At 55.3% G+C, this 25924-nt stretch overlaps 4 protein-coding genes and 2 long non-coding RNA genes across 8 annotated transcripts; 2 read left to right on the top strand and 4 right to left on the bottom strand.

Moving 5' to 3' along the window:
• Positions 1 to 170: 170 nt before the first annotated feature.
• LOC145527453 (uncharacterized) lies at positions 171 to 2197 on the bottom strand. 2 transcript variants are annotated; one of them, XM_081545500.1, is made up of 3 exons: positions 1787 to 2197; positions 1075 to 1387; positions 171 to 823 (listed from the first exon to the last, which is right to left on the bottom strand). In XM_081545500.1, the coding sequence occupies exons 1-3, from the start codon at positions 2195 to 2197 to the stop codon at positions 195 to 197; spliced, it is 1353 nt and encodes a 450-aa protein (XP_081401626.1). In that variant the 3' UTR covers positions 171 to 194. The 2 variants fall into 2 exon arrangements, with proteins under 2 accessions (XP_081401626.1, XP_081401627.1); XM_081545501.1 differs by having other exon boundaries at positions 171 to 764.
• LOC145527669 (uncharacterized) lies at positions 826 to 5351 on the top strand. Its single transcript, XR_014069842.1, has 2 exons — positions 826 to 2547; positions 4785 to 5351. It is a non-coding gene; the product is annotated as an uncharacterized LOC145527669 (long non-coding RNA).
• A 309-nt stretch (positions 5352 to 5660) lies between these two features.
• Positions 5661 to 10481, bottom strand: LOC145527570 (uncharacterized). The gene is made up of 2 exons (XM_081545676.1): positions 9412 to 10481; positions 5661 to 9012 (listed from the first exon to the last, which is right to left on the bottom strand). The coding sequence occupies exons 1-2, from the start codon at positions 9820 to 9822 to the stop codon at positions 8443 to 8445; spliced, it is 981 nt and encodes a 326-aa protein (XP_081401802.1). The 5' UTR covers positions 9823 to 10481; the 3' UTR covers positions 5661 to 8442.
• A 136-nt stretch (positions 10482 to 10617) lies between these two features.
• On the top strand, positions 10618 to 23122 carry LOC145527611 (uncharacterized). The gene is made up of 4 exons (XR_014069773.1): positions 10618 to 12667; positions 13288 to 17798; positions 20036 to 20293; positions 20914 to 23122. It is a non-coding gene; the product is annotated as an uncharacterized LOC145527611 (long non-coding RNA).
• On the bottom strand, positions 13287 to 20490 carry LOC145527568 (uncharacterized). The gene is made up of 2 exons (XM_081545673.1): positions 17038 to 20490; positions 13287 to 16638 (listed from the first exon to the last, which is right to left on the bottom strand). Exons 1-2 carry the CDS (start codon positions 17446 to 17448, stop codon positions 16069 to 16071), a joined length of 981 nt encoding a protein of 326 aa, XP_081401799.1. The 5' UTR covers positions 17449 to 20490; the 3' UTR covers positions 13287 to 16068.
• On the bottom strand, positions 23048 to 25779 carry LOC145527478 (uncharacterized). Of its 2 annotated transcripts, none has more exons than XM_081545542.1 (3): positions 24664 to 25779; positions 23952 to 24264; positions 23048 to 23700 (listed from the first exon to the last, which is right to left on the bottom strand). In XM_081545542.1, the coding sequence occupies exons 1-3, from the start codon at positions 25072 to 25074 to the stop codon at positions 23072 to 23074; spliced, it is 1353 nt and encodes a 450-aa protein (XP_081401668.1). In that variant the 5' UTR covers positions 25075 to 25779; the 3' UTR covers positions 23048 to 23071. The 2 variants fall into 2 exon arrangements, with proteins under 2 accessions (XP_081401668.1, XP_081401669.1); XM_081545543.1 differs by having other exon boundaries at positions 23048 to 23641.
• Between the last annotated feature and the right edge of the window lie 145 nt (positions 25780 to 25924).

Here is a 25924-nt window from a genome sequence, read left to right as displayed (position 1 = left end):
GAAAGAAAAGATGAAATTGTGTTCAGGATCGGGGGGAGGGATGAACAGGGCGTGCTTGCCTTGAATCCAGGCTTTGTTGGGGGGTGGGGCATAAAGATGGAACGGGTCTGAAACTACAAAGTGGTGATGGTAACACAGTATCACCAGAGTTACACAACAGTGTTCCCAGATTGCAACAATGATGAAACAGTTTACTAATCCCAACTTAACCAACAAAAATCCAGGAAACCATACAAAAAATAAAACATCACCAGAAAGGTGGAAACAAACCACATGCAAAGCAGTTCAGGGGAAAGGAACTCCATGTCCCCTGGGGGCAGACCGAGTTGCCGGCATCCACGGTGAGCAGACAGGGATGGAGGCTGCAGAGCCGACCGCTCCCCTGGACGTGGTGTTTCCGGTAAGGGCTCTGGGTCTCTGTCCAGAGCGGGGGCTCTTTCTCCCTGCAGGGCTGGGTGAGTCATCGTGGGCGTCTGGGTGTTGCGCGGGAGCCAGGGCAGGCTCTCCCTGCCGAGGCGGTGACTCTTCCTCTGCCTCGGGTTCTCTTGCCAAAGCCCGAGCAGGTAGAGGTGCACGTGGAGGTGGAGGTTCTCGCTGAGGGGGTGGGACATCAGTGCCTGGGGCTGGGGGTCCTGCAGGCACGGAGATCCGATCTGCCCGGTGTGCTGGCCAGTACCCAGCTGGCCTGGTGTCTCTGCGAGGGCAAGTCTCGCTTCTCCATCTGCCCTCGGTGGATCCCTGGGTCCTGCACCTGGAGCCACCACCTGTGTGGGGACAGGTCTGGGAAGTGGAGCCTGGTTCCAGTTGGAGGCCAGTGCTAGAGCTGGGGGAGAAGCAAAGTTTGCCCACAGGCCAGCCTTGGCATGTGCGTACCCCGGGACAGAAACCTTCCAAGAGGTTCCCAAAGAATACCCAGCGTCAGATGTCTTTTGGGACTGAAGTGTGCAAGATGGGGGGCGGGGGGTGTGAGGCCAGCGCTTGCTGCAGGCCCAGCAGCAGCTTTCGAGGACTCGTCCCTGTGTAGCTCAGCACCCCTCCCCACACACTCCCGTGCACCAGCCCCAGCGTCCTCACCTCTGTGCTGTGGCGTGCTGGGCTCCAGGTCCTCCTGGTGCCTCAGAGGCCGGGGTTCTCTGGACTCTGGGTCGGAGCCGGGTGTGCTGAGCTCCGTGGAAGCCTCAGACTGGGCCGCCGGCTGTATCCTGGGCGGTGTCTCGGCAGCAGGCCTTCCCCACCTCCGCGTCTCCCCCGGTGGGGCTGATGCCTCCGTGGGCACGCTGACCTGGAGCCTGCACTGGGCCTCACGGGCGGGCGGGTGGTGCTCCGACCCCTCCCTCTGGGAGCTGGATGGGGTGTCCCCGTCCTCGGCCTCATCACGTGGGAAGCTCTGCAACGACAGTGACCGTCAGCCAGCCATGCTGGGAGTTTTCCGAGCTGGGCCTGGCCAGTGGAGCCGCTGCTTCTGCCTGCTCGAACTTCTCTTCCCAGAAGGGTCAGAGACGTGTGTCTGCTCAGATCCCCACCCGGGAGGAAAGAGACCCATCTGAGGGTGTGAGGTCAGCCTGGCCGGTCGGCGCTGCCCACACTCTCCCCATCCCGCCCAGCCTGCTCTCCCCTGGGGTGTGGGCACAACTTGTCCACAGGCTTCTGACCCCACATCCGCCTGGGCTTCCTTGAGGGAGACACAGCCCGAGAAACCCGCATCCCCACACACAGGCAAAGGACCCGGTGTTTCCGGGTGGCATGGGAGAGGTGGCCTGGCCCGGCCTGGGGCTCCCCGTGTTACCTTTCTGTTTCTCCGGGCAAAGGGCCAGAGGCCTCTCGGGGGTGTCCTGAGCCAACGTCGACAGGGTGCCCACGCACACTGCCTGTGAGCTCTCCTGAGGCCCCGGCCTCTGGGCAGGGGCAAACAGCAGAACATCTTGGCAGCAAGTGATCTGGCTGGGGGCTCCTCTCCGCTCTGGAGGCCTGGATACCCGGATTGCGGGTTCTGTTGGGTTCTGTTGCCGGCAGGTGACATCATTTCCTGGGGTTCGTGCTGAGGTCCCTTCCTCAAAACTTCCCAAGGGAATCTCTGGGTTTCTGACTGCTCGACCACCCCCCTTAGGCCATGTGCAGGCACAATGACACCCACACGGCCCAGCCCACAGCCCTGGGGAGGCCTGGGTTCAGCCAGGGCCTGAGCTCCGAGGACCATGCTGCTCTCAGACCAGGCTCCTTCTTCTCATAAGTGGTGTGGCCCTGGACAAGCATATGCCCCTCAGGGTTGCCCCAGTCTCTCCATCTGCAGAGTGGGGGTCATTCTCCCATCTGCTTCCTAGGTCTGTCGGCCTACGAGCAGCTCCATGCCTTTCCACCTGGGGCCGATATCACGTGGAGCTCGTGCGCTGAGACTTCAGAAAGAAAGATTCCATCCAGGGCTGACACAGCACAGAATGGGGCAGAACGAGGCCTGGATGCGCCGTGGAACCCAGGAAAAGGCACTCCCCCTCCTGACTGTTTTGAGACCCCGCATCCAAGTTGGAGGACCGAAAGGAAGACTCGAAGGTCTCCCTCTCTTATAGAAAAGAGTAGCCAACTTTCTGGTCCTCTGTTTCCATTGAGATTCTGTTCAAGGGTCCCAGCTCGGCTTCTGCGGGTGGCTGAGCTTCTAATGGCTCCCTGCGTTCTTGTCTTTTCCTCTCCAAACCTTCCGTCCTTTTCCCCCTTCTGGGGTGGAAGGGCGCTGTCATTGCTTCTACCTTCGAGACAGATTGAGGAATAGTCTGGACCATCGACTCCTTTCCTCTCTTTGGTTCCGTGTCTCTCTCTGGCTGTGTCCCTCTCTTTTCCTTTCTCAATTCCGTCTGTGTCTTCCTCTTTCTCTCTCGTGTGTGGATGGATGGATGGATGCTAGGGATGCACATGTATATGATTAGATGAGGGTTATGTTTTAGGGATAGGTTAGAGGGAGAGAAAGGCTTTAGGTCAGAGTTGGTCATGGGGGAAGGGTCAAGGGTGGTGGTGGTGTTTCTTGGAATCTGAGTGCTGTGCATTCTTCGTCTCTTTCCATATGAACCCCTTCTCAGATACACCACTTGCAAGGAGTCTCTCGTGTTCCGTTTCCTATCTTTTGCATTTGTGAATGCTTAGCCTCTCTGTTGTGAATAGGTTCCATTGGATGGAAACCCAGTGGTGTACTTCGTTTACCTCTTTCCCTTACTTGAAGAGACCCATTTCGACCTCCGCCCAGCAAATGGCAAGGAGACTCTGATGTTAAGGAGCCTTTGACCTACGCTTCTTTCTAGCTATCTCATGACATCAGTCTTTAGGGTGAGGTTTTTCCCCGATATTGAGGTGGTATGAGATCAAACCCAATAGCGTTCTTCAGATGTAGCTGTCTGGTTTTCCCATGGACATTGATTGAAGAGGCTTTCTTGTTCCCATTTGGATATTCTCACCGTCTGTGTCAGAGATGAGTTGACCATGGATGCTGGGGTTTGTTTCTGGACCCTCAACTTTATTCCATCGATCTGGATCTGTGTGTGTTGTTGTATTCCCAATAGCATACTGTCCTGCTGCTGCTGCTGCGGCTAAGTCACTTCAGTCGTGTCTGACTCTGCAAGACCCCATGGCCTGTAGCCTACCAGGCTCCTCCGTCCAGGACATTTTCCAGGCAAGAGTACTGGAGTGGGTCGCCATTGCCTTCTCCGATACTCTCCTGAGGATCCTAGTTTGGTCGTCTAATTTCCTTTCACACAACCTTGGATGTCCGTATCGGGGCTTTTTCGTCGGATTGTATTGACAATGTAGGCTCTTTTCTGTTTCCGTACCCCTTTTGCAATTCTTTGTTCGGTGCGAAAATGCATTGGCATTTTGGGAGGAATAGCATGGAAGCTGTGGATTGCCATGTGGGGCTGTGACATGATTTTCCCAGTAGGAATTCTTTCAAGCCCTGAGCACAGCTTCTCTTTCCAGTGATTGGTGTGGGCTTGATCTTCCTCCTTCCATCTCTCGCCGTTTTGTGAGAACAGGTCCATCCTTCCCTTCTGGGGTAGATGGACTCGTGGATATCACTTCAGTGAATGGCATTGTCAGTGGGGGTGATAATTCCCTTCTCATTGGAAGACTTTGCTGTGAGTATTAGAAATGCAAGTGACTTCTCTTCCCCTTCCTCCCTGTCCATGTCTCAGAGCCACCGGGAAACAGAGGCCTCATCCACGGTCACACAGGCCTGAGGGGGTGCAACTAGACTGTTGTTTCTTCAGGCCCTCAGTGCTGGACATCATCCGGGATACTCTGTGTGTGTCTTCCTCCGTCTGGTGTCCCTTCAGACCTTTCCCTAGTTTTCACAGGCTTGTTGTGTTGGCGTTCTTTGTCTGTTTGGAGACACATCCTTGATAAGCTTTGTGTTTCCACTCATTCGTCTCGCGATGTATGACCTGTCTTTTGCTTTTGTAATGAGGTCTTTCCCACAGTAGATATCTTTGATTTTGCAAAGTCCACTGTATTCTCTGGGTTTTTTTTGTGGACTGCCTTTTAGTTTTGTGTGTGAAGACTCAAAGCACGTGTCCGGTTTCTGCTCATTGTTCTTCTAGATTTGTGACAAGTTTTCATGGAAAGTTTGTCTAGGGATAACTGGAAGTGAACTCGGTGTAAGGTGTCAAGTCTCCATCTCCATTCATGTCATCCCCTGCAGTTTCCAATTCCCTGTTCCTGAGTGGTTTTGGAGATCTTGTGGGAAGGTTGGTTGCATTGGAGTTTGCATTTCCACCTTGATTCGATTCACACTGTTCTGCCCTCAGGGACACTGTCAAGGGGGAGTGAGGAGCAGCCTGCACTTCCAGCAGTGACCACACGGTGGGGCGAGTGCTGCTCTCCCCTCTGGGAGCCCCAGGCCACAGGCATCCCAGTGAGGAGCCAGCTCTGTGCTCAGCTGAAAGGAGTTAGTCTCTCAGGAGCCTCGGAGCCCTTGCCTTTGGATCACCCAGGGTGGGCATTTACTGGGACAGAAAAAATTGCCCTGAATTCCATGGACGGAAGAGCCTGGCTGTGTAGAGTTGGTGAGTTGCCGTGAATCAGACACAACTGAGGACACAAAAATTCAATAGATTAAAACACATTTTGGGGGTGGGGGGGAGTGAAAGTGGGTGATGTGGGTTTTTTTGTCTTATATAATAGCCAAGGGAAATCTAGTTTAAACCTAAATTCACATAGATGGGAAAGGTATAGCTCTCCGTCACCCTATTTAAAAAAAAAAAAAAACTACTAAACTTTTCTGAAAGTTTATTTAGTAGCTTCCTTGAGCAGTTTATTGTGGAGCATTTTTTTTTTCTGTGACATTGGCCTCATTAAAAATTATGGTTTGCCTTTAGTGGATAATTTTGTTCATTGGTTTCTTAGAGAACCTTGGTAATCTTTGAGTTTCCTGGGGAGTATGGTCACATGACCTGGCCCTGGCCAATCGGTGCGTTCCACCTCCCTGGCCACTGTGATTGGCTCCGGGCTGGGGCAGTGCCCAATCGGGGCCCAGGGCCGGGCCTCACGTTGGAAGCCAGGGGAAGACGAGCTCTCGTCCTGCTGGGGTAGGGGAAGGGGTGGGGCCGGGGGAGGTCAGGCTCCAGCAGTGGGAGGGGCTTGAGGTCCGCCTGCGGCAGTTGGTGACGTTCCTGCTCCCCTCAGGGCAGAGCCGCCGGCCTGAGAATGAGGGCGCTGCTGAGCCCAGGGGCTGGGATGGCCCGTTGCTGCTGTGGTCCCAGAGCTCCACCCGAGACCTGAGGGAAGCCGTCTGCCCGTGAGTCCTCTCCCGCTTGTCTGTCAGCTTGTTTGAAGCATGCTGGGTTTTCTGCCCAGCTGGCTAAGGGGAGTCCCTGGAAATGCAAGGGTGTGGGTTTTGGCAGACTTCAGGGAAGACATGCCAGATGAGCCTGGGAGACTCCAGCTTAAGCTGGATTCAGGAGATATCTCTTCGGGCCAGCTAGTAATTGTAGGATAAGCCTAATGAGTCTTCACAGGATGAAGAGAGTAACGTGCCAAGGTAGCAATTGATGTCCTCATTCGAGAGGATGAAGCTGGTGCTCAGAGAAGGGGGGAACTTGGCCACAGCAAGGAGGTGTGCACCCAGACAGAACCCCCCAGATCCGGCCATTGGAGCTCAGGGAGGCCACTGGTGTGGCTTGTCCCTGTGGCAGGGCCCGAGGCAGGCAGCCCACCCTGATTCCTGCGGGGGCCTGACTTGGGAAGTGCCATCTGGTAGCTTTGAGACTCACCAAACCAAATTGCACTGGAGAGAGGAGGGACACCTTCCTTCATCCACCCCCCACCCCCGCCGGATTCCCACATACCCTGACCCCTTTCTCTCGATTTCGGAGCCATTTCCAGAGTCCCGCTCATATGACCTCATTTGAAGTGCACTGTGGACGGGCTGCCATCTGCAGCTGCTACCACAGCAGCCAAGGGCTTTAGCTCCCGACTACCTCCCTTCCTTTGGAACTTGGGGGCCCTCTACTCCCCACTTGCACACCACAGACCTTTGCTGAGGATTGTGGGGACCCTCACTCAGTTTGCAGCACGTTGTAGCCATCCCTGTCCTCCCTTGAAACTCAGCTTGTGAGCTCCTTTGGAGCAGCGTGGCCCACCTGGCTGCAACGGAAGACACAGCTGACAGTGAAACAACAGCTTAGATCTGAGAGCCGGAAAGCTCTGTCAAAAGGGACCTCCCTCTTCACACCGTAGAGGCTGTAGGAGCCGCCAGGCTTTCGGAACCAGTGCTGGGGCCAAAATGACTCCACAGCTGTTTTCCTTCCTGGGGAGGGTTCTGGCTCGAGCGGGAATGGCTCAAGTCTCCTAAGGTTCTGAAAGCCCACTGTGTGCAGATTCACGGTACACAGAGAGGAAAAGGTGGAGTCCTAGCCTGGAGGTGGTCACAGCTCACGGATGAGCCAGGCAGGCAGGCAGGCAGGGCATGAGAACACCTGAGCTGCCTTCATGAGTGAATGGTGTGGGGGCAGAGGAAGAGAAGCCGGTCTGCTCCCTCGTGTGGTGCCCAGGGCAGGTTGTCCCCAGAGGAAACCCTTACGACGGTGAGGACTATCACTGCTGTTTCCCAAGGGGTTCCGTCGGTGCGTGTCTTCCCCGGAGCGGTCAGGCCGTCTCTCAAGTACACTGGCCATGGGCATTGCCTCTCCTTGGAACTTCCCATGTGTTTCTCTTTTTTATGGAACAGTGATTTTCTAGAGTGGTTCTGGGCCACAAGGATGTTGGGTCATTTTCTAGCCTTCTGTCATGAAGAACGCTTTCCTGGGCATGGGGGTGGTTTGTTGTTCCAGCTCCCTTTCTTGGCTTCTTTTGGGAGCTGGTGCAACAAGAGGAGCTCAGCCTCTGCCTTCTGGCTGAGATGTCACCCTTCAAACAGCAATGCCTGCCTGGAGATAATGATGGCAGTTGCCAAAAGGGCTTCGTTTGGCACATGGTATCTTGAAAGGACGTACACCGTCCTTTCAGCTATCAAAGGCTAGTTCAAATGACATAAAAATGAGAACTCTCCAATGGAGTCTTACAGTAGGTGGAGAGTCCGAAAAACACTCCTTCAGTCATTTCGCTGAGAGTCACTGATTGGGGACACCAAGAATATAGGAAGGAATGCAGAAAGAAAAGATGAAATTGTGTTCAGGATCGGGGGGAGGGATGAACAGGGCGTGCTTGCCTTGAATCCAGGCTTTGTTGGGGGGTGGGGCATAAAGATGGAACGGGTCTGAAACTACAAAGTGGTGATGGTAACACAGTATCACCAGAGTTACACAACAGTGTTCCCAGATTGCAACAATGATGAAACAGTTTACTAATCCCAACTTAACCAACAAAAATCCAGGAAACCATACAAAAAATAAAACATCACCAGAAAGGTGGAAACAAACCACATGCAAAGCAGTTCAGAGGAAAGGAACTCCATGTCCCCTGGGGGCAGACCGAGTTGCCGGCATCCACGGTGAGCAGACAGGGATGGAGGCTGCAGAGCCGACCGCTCCCCTGGACGTGGTGTTTCCGGTAAGGGCTCTGGGTCTCTGTCCAGAGCGGGGGCTCTTTCTCCCTGCAGGGCTGGGTGAGTCATCGTGGGCGTCTGGGTGTTGCACGGGAGCCAGGGCAGGCTCTCCCTGCCGAGGCGGTGACTCTTCCTCTGCCTCGGGTTCTCTTGCCAAAGCCCGAGCAGGTAGAGGTGCACGTGGAGGTGGAGGTTCTCGCTGAGGGGGTGGGACATCAGTGCCTGGGGCTGGGGGTCCTGCAGGCACGGAGATCCGATCTGCCCGGTGTGCTGGCCAGTACCCAGCTGGCCTGGTGTCTCTGCGAGGGCAAGTCTCGCTTCTCCATCTGCCCTCGGTGGATCCCTGGGTCCTGCACCTGGAGCCACCACCTGTGTGGGGACAGGTCTGGGAAGTGGAGCCTGGTTCCAGTTGGAGGCCAGTGCTAGAGCTGGGGGAGAAGCAAAGTTTGCCCACAGGCCAGCCTTGGCATGTGCGTACCCCGGGACAGAAACCTTCCAAGAGGTTCCCAAAGAATACCCAGCGTCAGATGTCTTTTGGGACTGAAGTGTGCAAGATGGGGGGCGGGGGGTGTGAGGCCAGCGCTTGCTGCAGGCCCAGCAGCAGCTTTCGAGGACTCGTCCCTGTGTAGCTCAGCACCCCTCCCCACACACTCCCGTGCACCAGCCCCAGCGTCCTCACCTCTGTGCTGTGGCGTGCTGGGCTCCAGGTCCTCCTGGTGCCTCAGAGGCCGGGGTTCTCTGGACTCTGGGTCGGAGCCGGGTGTGCTGAGCTCCGTGGAAGCCTCAGACTGGGCCGCCGGCTGTATCCTGGGCGGTGTCTCGGCAGCAGGCCTTCCCCACCTCCGCATCTCCCCCGGTGGGGCTGATGCCTCCGTGGGCACGCTGACCTGGAGCCTGCACTGGGCCTCACGGGCGGGCGGGTGGTGCTCCGACCCCTCCCTCTGGGAGCTGGATGGGGTGTCCCCGTCCTCGGCCTCATCACGTGGGAAGCTCTGCAACGACAGTGACCGTCAGCCAGCCATGCTGGGAGTTTTCCGAGCTGGGCCTGGCCAGTGGAGCCGCTGCTTCTGCCTGCTCGAACTTCTCTTCCCAGAAGGGTCAGAGACGTGTGTCTGCTCAGATCCCCACCCGGGAGGAAAGAGACCCATCTGAGGGTGTGAGGTCAGCCTGGCCGGTCGGCGCTGCCCACACTCTCCCCATCCCGCCCAGCCTGCTCTCCCCTGGGGTGTGGGCACAACTTGTCCACAGGCTTCTGACCCCACATCCGCCTGGGCTTCCTTGAGGGAGACACAGCCCGAGAAACCCGCATCCCCACACACAGGCAAAGGACCCGGTGTTTCCGGGTGGCATGGGAGAGGTGGCCTGGCCCGGCCTGGGGCTCCCCGTGTTACCTTTCTGTTTCTCCGGGCAAAGGGCCAGAGGCCTCTCGGGGGTGTCCTGAGCCAACGTCGACAGGGTGCCCACGCACACTGCCTGTGAGCTCTCCTGAGGCCCCGGCCTCTGGGCAGGGGCAAACAGCAGAACATCTTGGCAGCAAGTGATCTGGCTGGGGGCTCCTCTCCGCTCTGGAGGCCTGGATACCCGGATTGCGGGTTCTGTTGGGTTCTGTTGCCGGCAGGTGACATCATTTCCTGGGGTTCGTGCTGAGGTCCCTTCCTCAAAACTTCCCAAGGGAATCTCTGGGTTTCTGACTGCTCGACCACCCCCCTTAGGCCATGTGCAGGCACAATGACACCCACACGGCCCAGCCCACAGCCCTGGGGAGGCCTGGGTTCAGCCAGGGCCTGAGCTCCGAGGACCATGCTGCTCTCAGACCAGGCTCCTTCTTCTCATAAGTGGTGTGGCCCTGGACAAGCATATGCCCCTCAGGGTTGCCCCAGTCTCTCCATCTGCAGAGTGGGGGTCATTCTCCCATCTGCTTCCTAGGTCTGTCGGCCTACGAGCAGCTCCATGCCTTTCCACCTGGGGCCGATATCACGTGGAGCTCGTGCACTGAGACTTCAGAAAGAAAGATTCCATCCAGGGCTGACACAGCACAGAATGGGGCAGAACGAGGCCTGGATGCGCCGTGGAACCCAGGAAAAGGCACTCCCCCTCCTGACTGTTTTGAGACCCCGCATCCAAGTTGGAGGACCGAAAGGAAGACTCGAAGGTCTCCCTCTCTTATAGAAAAGAGTAGCCAACTTTCTGGTCCTCTGTTTCCATTGAGATTCTGTTCAAGGGTCCCAGCTCGGCTTCTGCGGGTGGCTGAGCTTCTAATGGCTCCCTGCGTTCTTGTCTTTTCCTCTCCAAACCTTCCGTCCTTTTCCCCCTTCTGGGGTGGAAGGGCGCTGTCATTGCTTCTACCTTCGAGACAGATTGAGGAATAGTCTGGACCATCGACTCCTTTCCTCTCTTTGGTTCCGTGTCTCTCTCTGGCTGTGTCCCTCTCTTTTCCTTTCTCAATTCCGTCTGTGTCTTCCTCTTTCTCTCTCGTGTGTGGATGGATGGATGGATGCTAGGGATGCACATGTATATGATTAGATGAGGGTTATGTTTTAGGGATAGGTTAGAGGGAGAGAAAGGCTTTAGGTCAGAGTTGGTCATGGGGGAAGGGTCAAGGGTGGTGGTGGTGTTTCTTGGAATCTGAGTGCTGTGCATTCTTCGTCTCTTTCCATATGAACCCCTTCTCAGATACACCACTTGCAAGGAGTCTCTCGTGTTCCGTTTCCTATCTTTTGCATTTGTGAATGCTTAGCCTCTCTGTTGTGAATAGGTTCCATTGGATGGAAACCCAGTGGTGTACTTCGTTTACCTCTTTCCCTTACTTGAAGAGACCCATTTCGACCTCCGCCCAGCAAATGGCAAGGAGACTCTGATGTTAAGGAGCCTTTGACCTACGCTTCTTTCTAGCTATCTCATGACATCAGTCTTTAGGGTGAGGTTTTTCCCCGATATTGAGGTGGTATGAGATCAAACCCAATAGCGTTCTTCAGATGTAGCTGTCTGGTTTTCCCATGGACATTGATTGAAGAGGCTTTCTTGTTCCCATTTGGATATTCTCACCGTCTGTGTCAGAGATGAGTTGACCATGGATGCTGGGGTTTGTTTCTGGACCCTCAACTTTATTCCATCGATCTGGATCTGTGTGTGTTGTTGTATTCCCAATAGCATACTGTCCTGCTGCTGCTGCTGCGGCTAAGTCACTTCAGTCGTGTCTGACTCTGCAAGACCCCATGGCCTGTAGCCTACCAGGCTCCTCCGTCCAGGACATTTTCCAGGCAAGAGTACTGGAGTGGGTCGCCATTGCCTTCTCCGATACTCTCCTGAGGATCCTAGTTTGGTCGTCTAATTTCCTTTCACACAACCTTGGATGTCCGTATCGGGGCTTTTTCGTCGGATTGTATTGACAATGTAGGCTCTTTTCTGTTTCCGTACCCCTTTTGCAATTCTTTGTTCGGTGCGAAAATGCATTGGCATTTTGGGAGGAATAGCATGGAAGCTGTGGATTGCCATGTGGGGCTGTGACATGATTTTCCCTATAGGAATTCTTTCAAGCCCTGAGCACAGCTTCTCTTTCCAGTGATTGGTGTGGGCTTGATCTTCCTCCTTCCATCTCTCGCCGTTTTGTGAGAACAGGTCCATCCTTCCCTTCTGGGGTAGATGGACTCGTGGATATCACTTCAGTGAATGGCATTGTCAGTGGGGGTGATAATTCCCTTCTCATTGGAAGACTTTGCTGTGAGTATTAGAAATGCAAGTGACTTCTCTTCCCCTTCCTCCCTGTCCATGTCTCAGAGCCACCGGGAAACAGAGGCCTCATCCACGGTCACACAGGCCTGAGGGGGTGCAACTAGACTGTTGTTTCTTCAGGCCCTCAGTGCTGGACATCATCCGGGATACTCTGTGTGTGTCTTCCTCCGTCTGGTGTCCCTTCAGACCTTTCCCTAGTTTTCACAGGCTTGTTGTGTTGGCGTTCTTTGTCTGTTTGGAGACACATCCTTGATAAGCTTTGTGTTTCCACTCATTCGTCTCGCGATGTATGACCTGTCTTTTGCTTTTGTAATGAGGTCTTTCCCACAGTAGATATCTTTGATTTTGCAAAGTCCACTGTATTCTCTGGGTTTTTTTTGTGGACTGCCTTTTAGTTTTGTGTGTGAAGACTCAAAGCACGTGTCCGGTTTCTGCTCATTGTTCTTCTAGATTTGTGACAAGTTTTCATGGAAAGTTTGTCTAGGGATAACTGGAAGTGAACTCGGTGTAAGGTGTCAAGTCTCCATCTCCATTCATGTCATCCCCTGCAGTTTCCAATTCCCTGTTCCTGAGTGGTTTTGGAGATCTTGTGGGAAGGTTGGTTGCATTGGAGTTTGCATTTCCACCTTGATTCGATTCACACTGTTCTGCCCTCAGGGACACTGTCAAGGGGGAGTGAGGAGCAGCCTGCACTTCCAGCAGTGACCACACGGTGGGGCGAGTGCTGCTCTCCCCTCTGGGAGCCCCAGGCCACAGGCATCCCAGTGAGGAGCCAGCTCTGTGCTCAGCTGAAAGGAGTTAGTCTCTCAGGAGCCTCGGAGCCCTTGCCTTTGGATCACCCAGGGTGGGCATTTACTGGGACAGAAAAAATTGCCCTGAATTCCATGGACGGAAGAGCCTGGCTGTGTAGAGTTGGTGAGTTGCCGTGAATCAGACACAACTGAGGACACAAAAATTCAATAGATTAAAACACATTTTGGGGGTGGGGGGGAGTGAAAGTGGGTGATGTGGGTTTTTTTGTCTTATATAATAGCCAAGGGAAATCTAGTTTAAACCTAAATTCACATAGATGGGAAAGGTATAGCTCTCCGTCACCCTATTTAAAAAAAAAAAAAAAACTACTAAACTTTTCTGAAAGTTTATTTAGTAGCTTCCTTGAGCAGTTTATTGTGGAGCATTTTTTTTTTCTGTGACATTGGCCTCATTAAAAATTATGGTTTGCCTTTAGTGGATAATTTTGTTCATTGGTTTCTTAGAGAACCTTGGTAATCTTTGAGTTTCCTGGGGAGTATGGTCACATGACCTGGCCCTGGCCAATCGGTGCGTTCCACCTCCCTGGCCACTGTGATTGGCTCCGGGCTGGGGCAGTGCCCAATCGGGGCCCAGGGCCGGGCCTCACGTTGGAAGCCAGGGGAAGACGAGCTCTCGTCCTGCTGGGGTAGGGGAAGGGGTGGGGCCGGGGGAGGTCAGGCTCCAGCAGTGGGAGGGGCTTGAGGTCCGCCTGCGGCAGTTGGTGACGTTCCTGCTCCCCTCAGGGCAGAGCCGCCGGCCTGAGAATGAGGGCGCTGCTGAGCCCAGGGGCTGGGATGGCCCGTTGCTGCTGTGGTCCCAGAGCTCCACCCGAGACCTGAGGGAAGCCGTCTGCCCGTGAGTCCTCTCCCGCTTGTCTGTCAGCTTGTTTGAAGCATGCTGGGTTTTCTGCCCAGCTGGCTAAGGGGAGTCCCTGGAAATGCAAGGGTGTGGGTTTTGGCAGACTTCAGGGAAGACATGCCAGATGAGCCTGGGAGACTCCAGCTTAAGCTGGATTCAGGAGATATCTCTTCGGGCCAGCTAGTAATTGTAGGATAAGCCTAATGAGTCTTCACAGGATGAAGAGAGTAACGTGCCAAGGTAGCAATTGATGTCCTCATTCGAGAGGATGAAGCTGGTGCTCAGAGAAGGGGGGAACTTGGCCACAGCAAGGAGGTGTGCACCCAGACAGAACCCCCCAGATCCGGCCATTGGAGCTCAGGGAGGCCACTGGTGTGGCTTGTCCCTGTGGCAGGGCCCGAGGCAGGCAGCCCACCCTGATTCCTGCGGGGGCCTGACTTGGGAAGTGCCATCTGGTAGCTTTGAGACTCACCAAACCAAATTGCACTGGAGAGAGGAGGGACACCTTCCTTCATCCACCCCCCACCCCCGCCGGATTCCCACATACCCTGACCCCTTTCTCTCGATTTCGGAGCCATTTCCAGAGTCCCGCTCATATGACCTCATTTGAAGTGCACTGTGGACGGGCTGCCATCTGCAGCTGCTACCACAGCAGCCAAGGGCTTTAGCTCCCGACTACCTCCCTTCCTTTGGAACTTGGGGGCCCTCTACTCCCCACTTGCACACCACAGACCTTTGCTGAGGATTGTGGGGACCCTCACTCAGTTTGCAGCACGTTGTAGCCATCCCTGTCCTCCCTTGAAACTCAGCTTGTGAGCTCCTTTGGAGCAGCGTGGCCCACCTGGCTGCAACGGAAGACACAGCTGACAGTGAAACAACAGCTTAGATCTGAGAGCCGGAAAGCTCTGTCAAAAGGGACCTCCCTCTTCACACCGTAGAGGCTGTAGGAGCCGCCAGGCTTTCGGAACCAGTGCTGGGGCCAAAATGACTCCACAGCTGTTTTCCTTCCTGGGGAGGGTTCTGGCTCGAGCGGGAATGGCTCAAGTCTCCTAAGGTTCTGAAAGCCCACTGTGTGCAGATTCACGGTACACAGAGAGGAAAAGGTGGAGTCCTAGCCTGGAGGTGGTCACAGCTCACGGATGAGCCAGGCAGGCAGGCAGGCAGGGCATGAGAACACCTGAGCTGCCTTCATGAGTGAATGGTGTGGGGGCAGAGGAAGAGAAGCCGGTCTGCTCCCTCGTGTGGTGCCCAGGGCAGGTTGTCCCCAGAGGAAACCCTTACGACGGTGAGGACTATCACTGCTGTTTCCCAAGGGGTTCCGTCGGTGCGTGTCTTCCCCGGAGCGGTCAGGCCGTCTCTCAAGTACACTGGCCATGGGCATTGCCTCTCCTTGGAACTTCCCATGTGTTTCTCTTTTTTATGGAACAGTGATTTTCTAGAGTGGTTCTGGGCCACAAGGATGTTGGGTCATTTTCTAGCCTTCTGTCATGAAGAACGCTTTCCTGGGCATGGGGGTGGTTTGTTGTTCCAGCTCCCTTTCTTGGCTTCTTTTGGGAGCTGGTGCAACAAGAGGAGCTCAGCCTCTGCCTTCTGGCTGAGATGTCACCCTTCAAACAGCAATGCCTGCCTGGAGATAATGATGGCAGTTGCCAAAAGGGCTTCGTTTGGCACATGGTATCTTGAAAGGACGTACACCGTCCTTTCAGCTATCAAAGGCTAGTTCAAATGACATAAAAATGAGAACTCTCCAATGGAGTCTTACAGTAGGTGGAGAGTCCGAAAAACACTCCTTCAGTCATTTCGCTGAGAGTCACTGATTGGGGACACCAAGAATATAGGAAGGAATGCAGAAAGAAAAGATGAAATTGTGTTCAGGATCGGGGGGAGGGATGAACAGGGCGTGCTTGCCTTGAATCCAGGCTTTGTTGGGGGGTGGGGCATAAAGATGGAACGGGTCTGAAACTACAAAGTGGTGATGGTAACACAGTATCACCAGAGTTACACAACAGTGTTCCCAGATTGCAACAATGATGAAACAGTTTACTAATCCCAACTTAACCAACAAAAATCCAGGAAACCATACAAAAAATAAAACATCACCAGAAAGGTGGAAACAAACCACATGCAAAGCAGTTCAGAGGAAAGGAACTCCATGTCCCCTGGGGGCAGACCGAGTTGCCGGCATCCACGGTGAGCAGACAGGGATGGAGGCTGCAGAGCCGACCGCTCCCCTGGACGTGGTGTTTCCGGTAAGGGCTCTGGGTCTCTGTCCAGAGCGGGGGCTCTTTCTCCCTGCAGGGCTGGGTGAGTCATCGTGGGCGTCTGGGTGTTGCGCGGGAGCCAGGGCAGGCTCTCCCTGCCGAGGCGGTGACTCTTCCTCTGCCTCGGGTTCTCTTGCCAAAGCCCGAGCAGGTAGAGGTGCACGTGGAGGTGGAGGTTCTCGCTGAGGGGGTGGGACATCAGTGCCTGGGGCTGGGGGTCCTGCAGGCACGGAGATCCGATCTGCCCGGTGTGCTGGCCAGTACCCAGCTGGCCTGGTGTCTCTGCGAGGGCAAGTCTCGCTTCTCCATCTGCCCTCGGTGGATCCCTGGGTCCTGCACCTGGAGCCACCACCTGTGTGGGGACAGGTCTGGGAAGTGGAGCCTGGTTCCAGTTGGAGGCCAGTGCTAGAGCTGGGGGAGAAGCAAAGTTTGCCCACAGGCCAGCCTTGGCATGTGCGTACCCCGGGACAGAAACCTTCCAAGAGGTTCCCAAAGAATACCCAGCGTCAGATGTCTTTTGGGACTGAAGTGTGCAAGATGGGGGGCGGGGGGTGTGAGGCCAGCGCTTGCTGCAGGCCCAGCAGCAGCTTTCGAGGACTCGTCCCTGTGTAGCTCAGCACCCCTCCCCACACACTCCCGTGCACCAGCCCCAGCGTCCTCACCTCTGTGCTGTGGCGTGCTGGGCTCCAGGTCCTCCTGGTGCCTCAGAGGCCGGGGTTCTCTGGACTCTGGGTCGGAGCCGGGTGTGCTGAGCTCCGTGGAAGCCTCAGACTGGGCCGCCGGCTGTATCCTGGGCGGTGTCTCGGCAGCAGGCCTTCCCCACCTCCGCGTCTCCCCCGGTGGGGCTGATGCCTCCGTGGGCACGCTGACCTGGAGCCTGCACTGGGCCTCACGGGCGGGCGGGTGGTGCTCCGACCCCTCCCTCTGGGAGCTGGATGGGGTGTCCCCGTCCTCGGCCTCATCACGTGGGAAGCTCTGCAACGACAGTGACCGTCAGCCAGCCATGCTGGGAGTTTTCCGAGCTGGGCCTGGCCAGTGGAGCCGCTGCTTCTGCCTGCTCGAACTTCTCTTCCCAGAAGGGTCAGAGACGTGTGTCTGCTCAGATCCCCACCCGGGAGGAAAGAGACCCATCTGAGGGTGTGAGGTCAGCCTGGCCGGTCGGCGCTGCCCACACTCTCCCCATCCCGCCCAGCCTGCTCTCCCCTGGGGTGTGGGCACAACTTGTCCACAGGCTTCTGACCCCACATCCGCCTGGGCTTCCTTGAGGGAGACACAGCCCGAGAAACCCGCATCCCCACACACAGGCAAAGGACCCGGTGTTTCCGGGTGGCATGGGAGAGGTGGCCTGGCCCGGCCTGGGGCTCCCCGTGTTACCTTTCTGTTTCTCCGGGCAAAGGGCCAGAGGCCTCTCGGGGGTGTCCTGAGCCAACGTCGACAGGGTGCCCACGCACACTGCCTGTGAGCTCTCCTGAGGCCCCGGCCTCTGGGCAGGGGCAAACAGCAGAACATCTTGGCAGCAAGTGATCTGGCTGGGGGCTCCTCTCCGCTCTGGAGGCCTGGATACCCGGATTGCGGGTTCTGTTGGGTTCTGTTGCCGGCAGGTGACATCATTTCCTGGGGTTCGTGCTGAGGTCCCTTCCTCAAAACTTCCCAAGGGAATCTCTGGGTTTCTGACTGCTCGACCACCCCCCTTAGGCCATGTGCAGGCACAATGACACCCACACGGCCCAGCCCACAGCCCTGGGGAGGCCTGGGTTCAGCCAGGGCCTGAGCTCCGAGGACCATGCTGCTCTCAGACCAGGCTCCTTCTTCTCATAAGTGGTGTGGCCCTGGACAAGCATATGCCCCTCAGGGTTGCCCCAGTCTCTCCATCTGCAGAGTGGGGGTCATTCTCCCATCTGCTTCCTAGGTCTGTCGGCCTACGAGCAGCTCCATGCCTTTCCACCTGGGGCCGATATCACGTGGAGCTCGTGCGCTGAGACTTCAGAAAGAAAGATTCCATCCAGGGCTGACACAGCACAGAATGGGGCAGAACGAGGCCTGGATGCGCCGTGGAACCCAGGAAAAGGCACTCCCCCTCCTGACTGTTTTGAGACCCCGCATCCAAGTTGGAGGACCGAAAGGAAGACTCGAAGGTCTCCCTCTCTTATAGAAAAGAGTAGCCAACTTTCTGGTCCTCTGTTTCCATTGAGATTCTGTTCAAGGGTCCCAGCTCGGCTTCTGCGGGTGGCTGAGCTTCTAATGGCTCCCTGCGTTCTTGTCTTTTCCTCTCCAAACCTTCCGTCCTTTTCCCCCTTCTGGGGTGGAAGGGCGCTGTCATTGCTTCTACCTTCGAGACAGATTGAGGAATAGTCTGGACCATCGACTCCTTTCCTCTCTTTGGTTCCGTGTCTCTCTCTGGCTGTGTCCCTCTCTTTTCCTTTCTCAATTCCGTCTGTGTCTTCCTCTTTCTCTCTCGTGTGTGGATGGATGGATGGATGCTAGGGATGCACATGTATATGATTAGATGAGGGTTATGTTTTAGGGATAGGTTAGAGGGAGAGAAAGGCTTTAGGTCAGAGTTGGTCATGGGGGAAGGGTCAAGGGTGGTGGTGGTGTTTCTTGGAATCTGAGTGCTGTGCATTCTTCGTCTCTTTCCATATGAACCCCTTCTCAGATACACCACTTGCAAGGAGTCTCTCGTGTTCCGTTTCCTATCTTTTGCATTTGTGAATGCTTAGCCTCTCTGTTGTGAATAGGTTCCATTGGATGGAAACCCAGTGGTGTACTTCGTTTACCTCTTTCCCTTACTTGAAGAGACCCATTTCGACCTCCGCCCAGCAAATGGCAAGGAGACTCTGATGTTAAGGAGCCTTTGACCTACGCTTCTTTCTAGCTATCTCATGACATCAGTCTTTAGGGTGAGGTTTTTCCCCGATATTGAGGTGGTATGAGATCAAACCCAATAGCGTTCTTCAGATGTAGCTGTCTGGTTTTCCCATGGACATTGATTGAAGAGGCTTTCTTGTTCCCATTTGGATATTCTCACCGTCTGTGTCAGAGATGAGTTGACCATGGATGCTGGGGTTTGTTTCTGGACCCTCAACTTTATTCCATCGATCTGGATCTGTGTGTGTTGTTGTATTCCCAATAGCATACTGTCCTGCTGCTGCTGCTGCGGCTAAGTCACTTCAGTCGTGTCTGACTCTGCAAGACCCCATGGCCTGTAGCCTACCAGGCTCCTCCGTCCAGGACATTTTCCAGGCAAGAGTACTGGAGTGGGTCGCCATTGCCTTCTCCGATACTCTCCTGAGGATCCTAGTTTGGTCGTCTAATTTCCTTTCACACAACCTTGGATGTCCGTATCGGGGCTTTTTCGTCGGATTGTATTGACAATGTAGGCTCTTTTCTGTTTCCGTACCCCTTTTGCAATTCTTTGTTCGGTGCGAAAATGCATTGGCATTTTGGGAGGAATAGCATGGAAGCTGTGGATTGCCATGTGGGGCTGTGACATGATTTTCCCTATAGGAATTCTTTCAAGCCCTGAGCACAGCTTCTCTTTCCAGTGATTGGTGTGGGCTTGATCTTCCTCCTTCCATCTCTCGCCGTTTTGTGAGAACAGGTCCATCCTTCCCTTCTGGGGTAGATGGACTCGTGGATATCACTTCAGTGAATGGCATTGTCAGTGGGGGTGATAATTCCCTTCTCATTGGAAGACTTTGCTGTGAGTATTAGAAATGCAAGTGACTTCTCTTCCCCTTCCTCCCTGTCCATGTCTCAGAGCCACCGGGAAACAGAGGCCTCATCCACGGTCACACAGGCCTGAGGGGGTGCAACTAGACTGTTGTTTCTTCAGGCCCTCAGTGCTGGACATCATCCGGGATACTCTGTGTGTGTCTTCCTCCGTCTGGTGTCCCTTCAGACCTTTCCCTAGTTTTCACAGGCTTGTTGTGTTGGCGTTCTTTGTCTGTTTGGAGACACATCCTTGATAAGCTTTGTGTTTCCACTCATTCGTCTCGCGATGTATGACCTGTCTTTTGCTTTTGTAATGAGGTCTTTCCCACAGTAGATATCTTTGATTTTGCAAAGTCCACTGTATTCTCTGGGTTTTTTTTGTGGACTGCCTTTTAGTTTTGTGTGTGAAGACTCAAAGCACGTGTCCGGTTTCTGCTCATTGTTCTTCTAGATTTGTGACAAGTTTTCATGGAAAGTTTGTCTAGGGATAACTGGAAGTGAACTCGGTGTAAGGTGTCAAGTCTCCATCTCCATTCATGTCATCCCCTGCAGTTTCCAATTCCCTGTTCCTGAGTGGTTTTGGAGATCTTGTGGGAAGGTTGGTTGCATTGGAGTTTGCATTTCCACCTTGATTCGATTCACACTGTTCTGCCCTCAGGGACACTGTCAAGGGGGAGTGAGGAGCAGCCTGCACTTCCAGCAGTGACCACACGGTGGGGCGAGTGCTGCTCTCCCCTCTGGGAGCCCCAGGCCACAGGCATCCCAGTGAGGAGCCAGCTCTGTGCTCAGCTGAAAGGAGTTAGTCTCTCAGGAGCCTCGGAGCCCTTGCCTTTGGATCACCCAGGGTGGGCATTTACTGGGACAGAAAAAATTGCCCTGAATTCCATGGACGGAAGAGCCTGGCTGTGTAGAGTTGGTGAGTTGCCGTGAATCAGACACAACTGAGGACACAAAAATTCAATAGATTAAAACACATTTTGGGGGTGGGGGGGAGTGAAAGTGGGTGATGTGGGTTTTTTTGTCTTATATAATAGCCAAGGGAAATCTAGTTTAAACCTAAATTCACATAGATGGGAAAGGTATAGCTCTCCGTCACCCTATTTAAAAAAAAAAAAAAAACTACTAAACTTTTCTGAAAGTTTATTTAGTAGCTTCCTTGAGCAGTTTATTGTGGAGCATTTTTTTTTTCTGTGACATTGGCCTCATTAAAAATTATGGTTTGCCTTTAGTGGATAATTTTGTTCATTGGTTTCTTAGAGAACCTTGGTAATCTTTGAGTTTCCTGGGGAGTATGGTCACATGACCTGGCCCTGGCCAATCGGTGCGTTCCACCTCCCTGGCCACTGTGATTGGCTCCGGGCTGGGGCAGTGCCCAATCGGGGCCCAGGGCCGGGCCTCACGTTGGAAGCCAGGGGAAGACGAGCTCTCGTCCTGCTGGGGTAGGGGAAGGGGTGGGGCCGGGGGAGGTCAGGCTCCAGCAGTGGGAGGGGCTTGAGGTCCGCCTGCGGCAGTTGGTGACGTTCCTGCTCCCCTCAGGGCAGAGCCGCCGGCCTGAGAATGAGGGCGCTGCTGAGCCCAGGGGCTGGGATGGCCCGTTGCTGCTGTGGTCCCAGAGCTCCACCCGAGACCTGAGGGAAGCCGTCTGCCCGTGAGTCCTCTCCCGCTTGTCTGTCAGCTTGTTTGAAGCATGCTGGGTTTTCTGCCCAGCTGGCTAAGGGGAGTCCCTGGAAATGCAAGGGTGTGGGTTTTGGCAGACTTCAGGGAAGACATGCCAGATGAGCCTGGGAGACTCCAGCTTAAGCTGGATTCAGGAGATATCTCTTCGGGCCAGCTAGTAATTGTAGGATAAGCCTAATGAGTCTTCACAGGATGAAGAGAGTAACGTGCCAAGGTAGCAATTGATGTCCTCATTCGAGAGGATGAAGCTGGTGCTCAGAGAAGGGGGGAACTTGGCCACAGCAAGGAGGTGTGCACCCAGACAGAACCCCCCAGATCCGGCCATTGGAGCTCAGGGAGGCCACTGGTGTGGCTTGTCCCTGTGGCAGGGCCCGAGGCAGGCAGCCCACCCTGATTCCTGCGGGGGCCTGACTTGGGAAGTGCCATCTGGTAGCTTTGAGACTCACCAAACCAAATTGCACTGGAGAGAGGAGGGACACCTTCCTTCATCCACCCCCCACCCCCGCCGGATTCCCACATACCCTGACCCCTTTCTCTCGATTTCGGAGCCATTTCCAGAGTCCCGCTCATATGACCTCATTTGAAGTGCACTGTGGACGGGCTGCCATCTGCAGCTGCTACCACAGCAGCCAAGGGCTTTAGCTCCCGACTACCTCCCTTCCTTTGGAACTTGGGGGCCCTCTACTCCCCACTTGCACACCACAGACCTTTGCTGAGGATTGTGGGGACCCTCACTCAGTTTGCAGCACGTTGTAGCCATCCCTGTCCTCCCTTGAAACTCAGCTTGTGAGCTCCTTTGGAGCAGCGTGGCCCACCTGGCTGCAACGGAAGACACAGCTGACAGTGAAACAACAGCTTAGATCTGAGAGCCGGAAAGCTCTGTCAAAAGGGACCTCCCTCTTCACACCGTAGAGGCTGTAGGAGCCGCCAGGCTTTCGGAACCAGTGCTGGGGCCAAAATGACTCCACAGCTGTTTTCCTTCCTGGGGAGGGTTCTGGCTCGAGCGGGAATGGCTCAAGTCTCCTAAGGTTCTGAAAGCCCACTGTGTGCAGATTCACGGTACACAGAGAGGAAAAGGTGGAGTCCTAGCCTGGAGGTGGTCACAGCTCACGGATGAGCCAGGCAGGCAGGCAGGCAGGGCATGAGAACACCTGAGCTGCCTTCATGAGTGAATGGTGTGGGGGCAGAGGAAGAGAAGCCGGTCTGCTCCCTCGTGTGGTGCCCAGGGCAGGTTGTCCCCAGAGGAAACCCTTACGACGGTGAGGACTATCACTGCTGTTTCCCAAGGGGTTCCGTCGGTGCGTGTCTTCCCCGGAGCGGTCAGGCCGTCTCTCAAGTACACTGGCCATGGGCATTGCCTCTCCTTGGAACTTCCCATGTGTTTCTCTTTTTTATGGAACAGTGATTTTCTAGAGTGGTTCTGGGCCACAAGGATGTTGGGTCATTTTCTAGCCTTCTGTCATGAAGAACGCTTTCCTGGGCATGGGGGTGGTTTGTTGTTCCAGCTCCCTTTCTTGGCTTCTTTTGGGAGCTGGTGCAACAAGAGGAGCTCAGCCTCTGCCTTCTGGCTGAGATGTCACCCTTCAAACAGCAATGCCTGCCTGGAGATAATGATGGCAGTTGCCAAAAGGGCTTCGTTTGGCACATGGTATCTTGAAAGGACGTACACCGTCCTTTCAGCTATCAAAGGCTAGTTCAAATGACATAAAAATGAGAACTCTCCAATGGAGTCTTACAGTAGGTGGAGAGTCCGAAAAACACTCCTTCAGTCATTTCGCTGAGAGTCACTGATTGGGGACACCAAGAATATAGGAAGGAATGCAGAAAGAAAAGATGAAATTGTGTTCAGGATCGGGGGGAGGGATGAACAGGGCGTGCTTGCCTTGAATCCAGGCTTTGTTGGGGGGTGGGGCATAAAGATGGAACGGGTCTGAAACTACAAAGTGGTGATGGTAACACAGTATCACCAGAGTTACACAACAGTGTTCCCAGATTGCAACAATGATGAAACAGTTTACTAATCCCAACTTAACCAACAAAAATCCAGGAAACCATACAAAAAATAAAACATCACCAGAAAGGTGGAAACAAACCACATGCAAAGCAGTTCAGAGGAAAGGAACTCCATGTCCCCTGGGGGCAGACCGAGTTGCCGGCATCCACGGTGAGCAGACAGGGATGGAGGCTGCAGAGCCGACCGCTCCCCTGGACGTGGTGTTTCCGGTAAGGGCTCTGGGTCTCTGTCCAGAGCGGGGGCTCTTTCTCCCTGCAGGGCTGGGTGAGTCATCGTGGGCGTCTGGGTGTTGCGCGGGAGCCAGGGCAGGCTCTCCCTGCCGAGGCGGTGACTCTTCCTCTGCCTCGGGTTCTCTTGCCAAAGCCCGAGCAGGTAGAGGTGCACGTGGAGGTGGAGGTTCTCGCTGAGGGGGTGGGACATCAGTGCCTGGGGCTGGGGGTCCTGCAGGCACGGAGATCCGATCTGCCCGGTGTGCTGGCCAGTACCCAGCTGGCCTGGTGTCTCTGCGAGGGCAAGTCTCGCTTCTCCATCTGCCCTCGGTGGATCCCTGGGTCCTGCACCTGGAGCCACCACCTGTGTGGGGACAGGTCTGGGAAGTGGAGCCTGGTTCCAGTTGGAGGCCAGTGCTAGAGCTGGGGGAGAAGCAAAGTTTGCCCACAGGCCAGCCTTGGCATGTGCGTACCCCGGGACAGAAACCTTCCAAGAGGTTCCCAAAGAATACCCAGCGTCAGATGTCTTTTGGGACTGAAGTGTGCAAGATGGGGGGCGGGGGGTGTGAGGCCAGCGCTTGCTGCAGGCCCAGCAGCAGCTTTCGAGGACTCGTCCCTGTGTAGCTCAGCACCCCTCCCCACACACTCCCGTGCACCAGCCCCAGCGTCCTCACCTCTGTGCTGTGGCGTGCTGGGCTCCAGGTCCTCCTGGTGCCTCAGAGGCCGGGGTTCTCTGGACTCTGGGTCGGAGCCGGGTGTGCTGAGCTCCGTGGAAGCCTCAGACTGGGCCGCCGGCTGTATCCTGGGCGGTGTCTCGGCAGCAGGCCTTCCCCACCTCCGCGTCTCCCCCGGTGGGGCTGATGCCTCCGTGGGCACGCTGACCTGGAGCCTGCACTGGGCCTCACGGGCGGGCGGGTGGTGCTCCGACCCCTCCCTCTGGGAGCTGGATGGGGTGTCCCCGTCCTCGGCCTCATCACGTGGGAAGCTCTGCAACGACAGTGACCGTCAGCCAGCCATGCTGGGAGTTTTCCGAGCTGGGCCTGGCCAGTGGAGCCGCTGCTTCTGCCTGCTCGAACTTCTCTTCCCAGAAGGGTCAGAGACGTGTGTCTGCTCAGATCCCCACCCGGGAGGAAAGAGACCCATCTGAGGGTGTGAGGTCAGCCTGGCCGGTCGGCGCTGCCCACACTCTCCCCATCCCGCCCAGCCTGCTCTCCCCTGGGGTGTGGGCACAACTTGTCCACAGGCTTCTGACCCCACATCCGCCTGGGCTTCCTTGAGGGAGACACAGCCCGAGAAACCCGCATCCCCACACACAGGCAAAGGACCCGGTGTTTCCGGGTGGCATGGGAGAGGTGGCCTGGCCCGGCCTGGGGCTCCCCGTGTTACCTTTCTGTTTCTCCGGGCAAAGGGCCAGAGGCCTCTCGGGGGTGTCCTGAGCCAACGTCGACAGGGTGCCCACGCACACTGCCTGTGAGCTCTCCTGAGGCCCCGGCCTCTGGGCAGGGGCAAACAGCAGAACATCTTGGCAGCAAGTGATCTGGCTGGGGGCTCCTCTCCGCTCTGGAGGCCTGGATACCCGGATTGCGGGTTCTGTTGGGTTCTGTTGCCGGCAGGTGACATCATTTCCTGGGGTTCGTGCTGAGGTCCCTTCCTCAAAACTTCCCAAGGGAATCTCTGGGTTTCTGACTGCTCGACCACCCCCCTTAGGCCATGTGCAGGCACAATGACACCCACACGGCCCAGCCCACAGCCCTGGGGAGGCCTGGGTTCAGCCAGGGCCTGAGCTCCGAGGACCATGCTGCTCTCAGACCAGGCTCCTTCTTCTCATAAGTGGTGTGGCCCTGGACAAGCATATGCCCCTCAGGGTTGCCCCAGTCTCTCCATCTGCAGAGTGGGGGTCATTCTCCCATCTGCTTCCTAGGTCTGTCGGCCTACGAGCAGCTCCATGCCTTTCCACCTGGGGCCGATATCACGTGGAGCTCGTGCGCTGAGACTTCAGAAAGAAAGATTCCATCCAGGGCTGACACAGCACAGAATGGGGCAGAACGAGGCCTGGATGCGCCGTGGAACCCAGGAAAAGGCACTCCCCCTCCTGACTGTTTTGAGACCCCGCATCCAAGTTGGAGGACCGAAAGGAAGACTCGAAGGTCTCCCTCTCTTATAGAAAAGAGTAGCCAACTTTCTGGTCCTCTGTTTCCATTGAGATTCTGTTCAAGGGTCCCAGCTCGGCTTCTGCGGGTGGCTGAGCTTCTAATGGCTCCCTGCGTTCTTGTCTTTTCCTCTCCAAACCTTCCGTCCTTTTCCCCCTTCTGGGGTGGAAGGGCGCTGTCATTGCTTCTACCTTCGAGACAGATTGAGGAATAGTCTGGACCATCGACTCCTTTCCTCTCTTTGGTTCCGTGTCTCTCTCTGGCTGTGTCCCTCTCTTTTCCTTTCTCAATTCTGTCTGTGTCTTCCTCTTTCTCTCTCGTGTGTGGATGGATGGATGGATGCTAGGGATGCACATGTATATGATTAGATGAGGGTTATGTTTTAGGGATAGGTTAGAGGGAGAGAAAGGCTTTAGGTCAGAGTTGGTCATGGGGGAAGGGTCAAGGGTGGTGGTGGTGTTTCTTGGAATCTGAGTGCTGTGCATTCTTCGTCTCTT

The sequence above is a fragment of the Giraffa tippelskirchi genome, chromosome 11 (genome assembly GCF_054371585.1).
Source record: "Giraffa tippelskirchi isolate mGirTip1 chromosome 11, T2T-mGirTip1v1.2.pri, whole genome shotgun sequence".
Classification (NCBI taxonomy): domain Eukaryota; kingdom Metazoa; phylum Chordata; class Mammalia; order Artiodactyla; family Giraffidae; genus Giraffa; species Giraffa tippelskirchi.
The sequence above is the reverse complement of the archived record's forward strand: the minus strand, read 5'-3'. Positions and strand labels throughout refer to the sequence as shown.

What these genes read in the sequence shown, in the direction of transcription:
- LOC145527570 (XM_081545676.1), bottom strand. Translation starts at nt 9,822, where the DNA reads ATGGTCCTCGGAGCTCAGGCCCTGGCTGAACCCAGGCCTCCCCAGGGC. An exon ending in TTGCCCGGAGAAACAGAAAG is followed by an intron (nt 9,013 to 9,411) that starts GTAACACGGGGA and finishes CTGTCGTTGCAG; the next exon opens with AGCTTCCCACGTGATGAGGC.
- LOC145527453 (XM_081545500.1), bottom strand. Translation starts at nt 2,197, where the DNA reads ATGGTCCTCGGAGCTCAGGCCCTGGCTGAACCCAGGCCTCCCCAGGGC. An exon ending in TTGCCCGGAGAAACAGAAAG is followed by an intron (nt 1,388 to 1,786) that starts GTAACACGGGGA and finishes CTGTCGTTGCAG; the next exon opens with AGCTTCCCACGTGATGAGGC. An exon ending in CAGCACGCCACAGCACAGAG is followed by an intron (nt 824 to 1,074) that starts GTGAGGACGCTG and finishes CTTCTCCCCCAG; the next exon opens with CTCTAGCACTGGCCTCCAAC.
- LOC145527568 (XM_081545673.1), bottom strand. Translation starts at nt 17,448, where the DNA reads ATGGTCCTCGGAGCTCAGGCCCTGGCTGAACCCAGGCCTCCCCAGGGC. An exon ending in TTGCCCGGAGAAACAGAAAG is followed by an intron (nt 16,639 to 17,037) that starts GTAACACGGGGA and finishes CTGTCGTTGCAG; the next exon opens with AGCTTCCCACGTGATGAGGC.
- LOC145527478 (XM_081545542.1), bottom strand. Translation starts at nt 25,074, where the DNA reads ATGGTCCTCGGAGCTCAGGCCCTGGCTGAACCCAGGCCTCCCCAGGGC. An exon ending in TTGCCCGGAGAAACAGAAAG is followed by an intron (nt 24,265 to 24,663) that starts GTAACACGGGGA and finishes CTGTCGTTGCAG; the next exon opens with AGCTTCCCACGTGATGAGGC. An exon ending in CAGCACGCCACAGCACAGAG is followed by an intron (nt 23,701 to 23,951) that starts GTGAGGACGCTG and finishes CTTCTCCCCCAG; the next exon opens with CTCTAGCACTGGCCTCCAAC.